We start from the raw sequence: 7,310 nt of genomic DNA, 5'->3' as shown, positions 1-7,310 counted from the left end.
AAGCTGGAGATCCATGAAGCGGAAGCAAATCTTTCAAATAAAAATTCGGTAATCAAAAGTCGTCACGTTCAAGTAAAGAATATAAAAGGGGAAACCCGGAGGAGCGAAATCTAGGGGAAAAATGGACTTCCTCATAATTATAAGTGAAATCCGCTTTTCATTGGATAATTATAAGTGAAATATTACCGACATGGCAGTTCTATCTTTTTCAGGAAAAAAAAATATCAGATTTTGTAATTTAACTAAGAGCACGGCGAACAATTATCGGATTTTGAAATCAACATCTTGATCTTTTTTTGTTAAAAAAAAAAAAACCTGATTAGGATCTCGATGAGTCCGTTTGAAGTAGGTGATTTTTTTTTTCTTTTTCTAAAGAGGTGAGACCACCGGAACATGTATCTCCTTATCTTTTCCTTATATGGGCGCTCTTCATGTTTATCTGTGAACAAAAATAAATATGAAAATGTATATAAGAAAAGCAAATTTGAGCCAACCGACTGCCCCAACCCGATAAACTTTGCCTTGGGGGAAAAGGAAAAACAAGGAAAAAAAAAGAAAAAAAAAAACAACCCCGTCTTACCCTCACAACTGGGGAGGCCCACACTTGTTCAGTTCATATGCGTATCATAAACACTTGTATCCGAATATATAAATACAGACATCTTACTCCCATCATTCCCCAAACGCCCCCTCATCCCTGACTCTCTATCTTCTTCATCTCTCTCTCACAGAGGAGACGAGGAAGAAGAAGAAGAAGAAGAAGAAGAAGCTCTCTCTGTCCTCAACTTCTCTGCTCCAGCGACAGATTGGAGAAAGGAAAGATGATATGCCAAAAGCAACAGGCCCACTTCACCTCTTCCCCTCACGCCTGGCACCTTTCCCACCACCATCACCACCAACCGACCGCCACCGCCGCTGCCACCGCCGCCGCCGCCTCCCCCACCCAGCAGCAAGAGCAGCGGCCGTCGCCCTTCCCCTTCATGTCGGATGTCCTTTCCCGCTACCACGCCCATGAGGTCTCCCCCAACCAGTGCTGCTCCACCGTCGTGCAGACCATCAAGGCCCCCGTCGACGTCGTGTGGTCCGTCGTCCGGCGCTTCGACGAGCCCCAGGTCTACAAGCACTTCATTCGCAGCTGCTCTCTCATGAGCGGCGACGGCAATGTCGGCAGCCTCCGGGAGGTGCGCGTAATCTCCGGCCTCCCCGCCGCCTGCTCCACGGAGCGCCTCGAGATCCTCGACGACGAACGCCACATCATAAGCTTCAGCGTCGTGGGCGGCGAACATCGCCTCACCAACTACCGCTCCGTCACCTCCCTCCACGAGATCCCCACCTCCGGGGACGCCGCCGGGGAAGGTACCGTCGTCGTCGAGTCGTATGTCGTGGACGTGCCGCCGGGCAACACCAAGGACGACACCTGCGTCTTCGTGGACACCATCGTGAGATGCAACCTCCAATCCCTTGCCAACATCGCCGAGAATCTCTACAATCGACGCCGCTCTTGACTCCCGCGCGTGTAATATGTTCCTGTTTTGTGTGCCATGAAAGGGAAAATGTCACTGGTTCCAACAATTACAGAAAATATTTTGTTCTTCTCTTAAATCCAGAGAAACAATCTCCTGAATTTCGTTTGGGTTGTGATCAAATTGCGAGTTCCTTTGATCCCTTTACTCTCTTAGATTTCTCATTCATTCCCCCCAACGCGACCACTCGGTGGTAAGCATATAATTTATTCTCGACCCTGTGCTGAGCACCCTCAGATCATGCGATGGAGGATATAAAAATTAGTCGCTGCCCGTTTTAAAAGAGTCGCAGGAAAACCACAGGCGCAGCAGGTTCCCGCCGGAAGAGCAAGTTCTCGATTTCCGTCGCGAGTCTCTCGAAAAGAGAGAAAAAGAACAACCTTCGCTGTATACCAAATCCATTTCATGTCCACACTCTGGCAGATCCTTTCTTCATCGTCTTCCCTTCGTCTCCTTTGGAAACGTGGTGGTGCCCATCCATGAGTTTTTTTATTCAAGCATACTCGTATCCCAACTTATCTACAGCGGACACAGTATTTCCCTTGTCTTTGCCCGCAGAGCTCGACCTCGTACATTATCAGGAATCTCGTGGCTTTTATAAATCTACGTATTTCACACAGTGCACGGTTTCAGGAATCCCTTTCCATTATGAAGCGTTTATGTACATATAGACATAGATGGATGCATATTTTATGTAGAGAAATATCCATTGCCCGCAAGCTATGTTGGTTTCTATAGTACGAGGGCACATCCCTGTCTGCATCCTGCCCTCTCCTTTGATATATATATATATATATGTACCAGAATATAAATTTGACTTGGGTTGGTATAGAAGTACAGTGGGGAGAAGGCGTAGAGGTGGGCAGAGGATTGAAAATATATGCTGGAACCATCTCCGGGAAGGGTCCCCACCGTGTCCGAGCAGTGCATCTATCGCAATTTCAGTGGGGTCATTTAATAATTGTTCCGTCTTTTCGCCTCACCTCTCCGTGAACCATGCTCTAAATAAATCAACTTTGTCAAGTAATACTCGATTTAACATCCAAAATTCTTCCTGCCTCTCTCTCTCTCTCTCTCTCTCTCTCTAGATATAGATAGATATATATATAGATATATATATCTAGAGAGAGAGAGAGAGAGAGAGAGATTTACTTTTTATGGAGGAAAGGGAATCAGAGGGTGGAGGGGTGCAAGTTGCAAATATAATGGGGACAAGTTGTGAGCAAGTTGGAAGGGGACGGTGTGTTGAATGAGTTTGCTGCAAGTTGGGGCGCAAGTGGGCGGCTTTAATGACTCAGTCCTTGTTTGTTTTATTGAATTGCGGTGTCCCCCTCCCTTTTTTTTTTTTTTTTTGCCCTTTATTTTTCAAAGGGAAAAGGAAAAGGGGTCCACCCAATTCGTTCAACGTCCATCGTCCCCTCGCTTTTTTTTCCGTCCACTGGAATATATATCGGCGAAACGCCGGCCAGTACTCATCTCTCTCTCTCTCTCTCTCTCTCTCTTCACATGATATGTATGTGTGCAATATCTCCCTCTCATAATCAGTCGTCTCACCAAGTATATTTCCTTTTTTTTTTTTTTCCGGTTAATAAGTTTTATTTGAGGCGGTCGCATAAACATTCCTTCTTCCGACGGAGAAGCGAGAAAGGAGGGGAGGGGACCCATCGGGTGCAAGTGGGGAGAGAGAGAGGGGCCAGCTGCCGTGGTTATTTGCAGATCAAAGGTGACAGCCTGACAGTGAACCGCATATCTTGAAAAAGATGCTTTCTCAACAACCTCTTCATCCCCCTCTAACATCCGTCTCTTTTACTTCCCATATATATATATAGATAAATAAAAATAACTATTTAAGGATGGTTATTTAATATCTGTTTACTCCTTAATAAGTAACATGTAAATTGGAGAAATCACAGGATTGTGATGCTAATCTGATTACTAAATCCCCTTAAAGCAAACCTCTCTCACACACATATATATGAGAAAATTGAAAAATGACACTAGCCTTTGAAATTCATCAAGTCATCTAACCGAAGCATTTGATTCAACATAATAGATGGTTAAAGAGAAAAATGAAAAAAAAAAAGTAATGGGTATTTCATCAATTATTAGTTCACACATTTTTCTTCTTGCCGCAATGTTCTGTGTAAATGACTGAGGGACTCTCGATAGTTAAGACTCATAATCACTTAATGTGTATCTTGTCTCTTACATAATATAATATGTCGCCGTGAGCCCATGATTACTACGCTATGCTTTCTATACATTTTGAGCGTTACGACGAAATCATTTAATGGGAAAAAAAAACGATAATTATATTGTGGAGTCAATTTCTAATTACTCTCTTGATACGAGGAACTGATAATATTTAAAGTCGATCAGTAAGAGTCATTAACTATGGGAGCATTTGCGGCAGTTTATATTACTTTTAACAACAATTTGTGCTGCTTTTTACGATAGCTTTTAATTGCGCCATGTCTGCCGCCTGGTTCTAATTATACATCTAAACTTCGAGAGTGACTTATCTATAATTTTTTTTTTTTGTCAAATATCACGTCGACTCGGTTAGAATACAAAAGAAGCATGCATGAACTTTGGCTTCTGAGATTTCTGGTTTCGTTTATCTTTATCTCTCCCGGTCGGAAATTCTCCCTTTTATTCTTTTATATGTAGCATATAAAAGCATATGGGCGCTAAAACCTAAGAAGCTGCTAGGACGAAATAAATGGATGAATAGCGACATAACTTATTGCCTTGTAGAAGGACGGGGAAGTTGGAAAGAAGGCCATGAAGACCAACAATAATGAGCGTCCATTCCATTGACAACAACACGTCAAAGGGGCCGCAAATTCATGAACTACACCAACATTTTTCAGAACCAGAACGAGGAACCACTAAATGATTAAAAGCTTTGGCATCAAAGAACGACCGCTGAAGCGAACTGAATAAAAAACGAGCCGGAAAGCCTTTGCATTAAACAAAGACCGGTGAAAGTGAACTGCATAAAAAAGGAGTTAATCAACGAACAATCAGCATGCGATCCCTTTTCTTTTTCTTTTTCCTCATTAAGTTTTAATAAAGATGTTAAAACAGCACATGCCCAAGCGCGCGTTCACTCACACACACACCAATACGAACATTTTTCCTAAGAAACAAGTTATGGGCAGTGATCGAATTCCCAGATTGAAGTCTTGATGTGATCGATCCAAAACGTTCAATGTCGAGGACTTCTTGTGATCCTGATAATTCAAAGTTGAGGGCTCGCGATTCAGACAATTCAAGGTTGAAGTCTGGATACTCACGAGCTTGTTCGACTGCTAGATGCAACCAACCATGCGTATAAGTCTCTCTTTCGAAGTCTGGCTCTTTCAAACCAAGAGAAAAGAAAAGTGGTTGTTGAAGTTCTACAATGAATTTCAGATATATCTTGCTTGAGCAGAAATCAAGAGCACCATACATACAATTTGAATTTGAACGGAACCGAAACAGTATGTTACTATTGCCAAACAGTCCCTCCCTATACAATCTAAGTGGAGTTGCTATCATATAGAAGGTCTTAGTCGCACTTAGGGGCAAAACTACATAGGCAACTGTTGCCAAACAGTCCATATACAATCTAGTCCTACCGTTGGTCACACTTGAAGCTCTATGTATAAGGCCCTATTACTAGACAAATTACTTTCGTATTGAACATTTGTGGAATAAATCTTTGACGGTTCTTAAGTTGATTAAATAATTGATTGTCTTGGCTTCTAGTTTTTTTTAGGATACAAACAAAAGTTGCTAGATTGAGGGGTCAGGGCCACCAAACTAGGAGTTCAAGGTAGATGTGGAAATAAATTGGGTGAATAGAGTTGGTATCTAAGCCAAAGTTTAATACTCAAACCTAAAGTCCTACGTAAATAAATGAGTGTGGCTTAATAGGGTAGATTGTAACCCCTCATTACGAGGAGCGTCAATCATGCATTGAAAATTCTTGAAAACCTTCTAAAGTTAAGAGGTTTGACTAAATGAGTAGTACCATGAATCCAAATTTCTTTTGAATAGAAAGTGAATTTGCTAAGAAGAGAGTTGGAAATTACCAAGTCTTGGAGCTCTAGCTTTGTGTAAAATTGGAAAAAGATATTTCAACTTTTGTCAAAACTATAATTCGCACTTTCCATGAAAAAGTTTTGGCTCCTACAGTTGAATCTTCCAACCAAACTACAGTTTTTTCATAAAATAAATGCAAAAAAAAAAAAAAAAAAGATTTATGAAAGCCTTTTAAGGCAGTTTGGTCTTATAAGCCCGATATGCCCATGCCCAGATAAAGAAGCTGGCTTTAACCCGCGTATGGTTAAGCCCAGGTTTTGTATCTTCTGAGTTTCAGCCGCATCTAATGACGTCGGCCCTGTCAATTTCAGGCCAGCGATTGGCCGGAAGTGGCTCCACATCAGGCCGTCAATCTTTTCTCAGGCCCGCCCAGACTGCAATAAAACCGCGTCCGGAACCAGGTTTTGGCATCAAATCTGCTTTAGAAAAATGAGTGTGCTTCACAAGTGAGCCTTTAATTATTCTTCTCTCTTCCTGTTGAAGTTAATAAAGAAAAAACCTTGACGTATATCCCCTTGCGAGTTGCAGGCATTGATTCCGGAACAGAGAAGGGTCCGGGGACGTACTTTCCGGCTACAATACGTACGCCTTCCTCCGCGATTACAAAAATGTGGTGGCGCCAGGAGACTGAACTGTCCGTCAGTTTTTAGTCATTTTAGTAAGTGAATTCGCATTCGTGGGATTCGACCTGTTCCTTAAGGTTAATCCTCCTCCTTTTTCTTATCTTCAGGGTTCAGTTCTTCCAAGGGGTTTATACTGTTTTTCTTTTTTTTTTTTCAATTTAAAACATCTTAACTTAATCTCAAAATATAAAAATATCTAAATCGATACATAAGCAAAATACATTGAACTTTTTGCTTATTACTGCATCTGTATACCACACTATTTTTTTTCTTTTTTGTCTTCTAAATAAATTAATATACGAACAGCAACCAAATCTTCAAAGATGCGTATCTTTTAATTCACTACTATTAACTTTCGCTTTTCCTAAATTATCATCTCAAGCTGTTCCACATTCGTCGAGGCATGCTTTCCGTCCTTGACTGACAACTCAATTTGGCTCGACTCACATTCAACCTCACCTCTCTCTCTCTCAAGATTCTCCAAGTTCTCACTTGAAACGGAAAGGAAGAAAAAGAAACCGAAAGAGCACTGAGTTTCTTTCAGGAAAAAGGGAGACCAATAAAGATGGGCTTTTGCAGAAACACATTGACGGCTTACGTGCTTCACTTCTCCAACTGAGGACGTCGCTGTCCACAAGAAGATTAAAAAAATAAAATGAAAAGACAAGAACAAACTTTTCATGGTCACTTGGATGTGATTCCAATCCAATCATTTTACTGCAAAGGAAGGAGAAAAATACTCAAGCTTACAGTAAACCTATTACAAGGATAAGAACCCCACCAAAAAAAAAAAAAACCAATATATAAAAGTAGGCATCGATGCTTTCTAGCTGTGAGCAGGAAGAACATTCACTGTTCATAAGAGAGCTTAGCTCCCATCCAATCTCTTATACTCCTTTCGGGTTCTGGCACATCGAGTTACTGCACTTACCACGCGCCCCACGTTGCGTCAGCCCTCTCAACGCATACATCGATGCTTTAAAAAGTTCAAAAATTGACAAGAAAAGAATTGATCAGATCCTTGGAAAAGAATGGGCTCGTTGGGGCTGCTCGACTCGATCACAGGATCTACCCG

At 41.7% G+C, this 7,310-nt stretch overlaps 1 protein-coding gene across 1 annotated transcript; it reads left to right on the top strand.

Moving 5' to 3' along the window:
* Positions 1–668: 668 nt before the first annotated feature.
* On the top strand, positions 669–1,602 carry LOC116261862 (abscisic acid receptor PYL4-like). Its single transcript, XM_031640771.2, has one exon. The coding sequence runs from the start codon at positions 822–824 to the stop codon at positions 1,503–1,505; it is 684 nt and encodes a 227-aa protein (XP_031496631.1). The 5' UTR covers positions 669–821; the 3' UTR covers positions 1,506–1,602.
* Positions 1,603–7,310: the final 5,708 nt, after the last annotated feature.

This window comes from Nymphaea colorata, chromosome 10 (genome assembly GCF_008831285.2).
Source record: "Nymphaea colorata isolate Beijing-Zhang1983 chromosome 10, ASM883128v2, whole genome shotgun sequence".
NCBI lineage: Eukaryota > Viridiplantae > Streptophyta > Magnoliopsida > Nymphaeales > Nymphaeaceae > Nymphaea > Nymphaea colorata.
Note: the sequence above shows the minus strand (reverse complement) of the source record. Positions and strands in the feature narration are given on the sequence as shown.

What these genes read in the sequence shown, in the direction of transcription:
- LOC116261862 (XM_031640771.2), top strand. Translation starts at nt 822, where the DNA reads ATGATATGCCAAAAGCAACAGGCCCACTTCACCTCTTCCCCTCACGCC.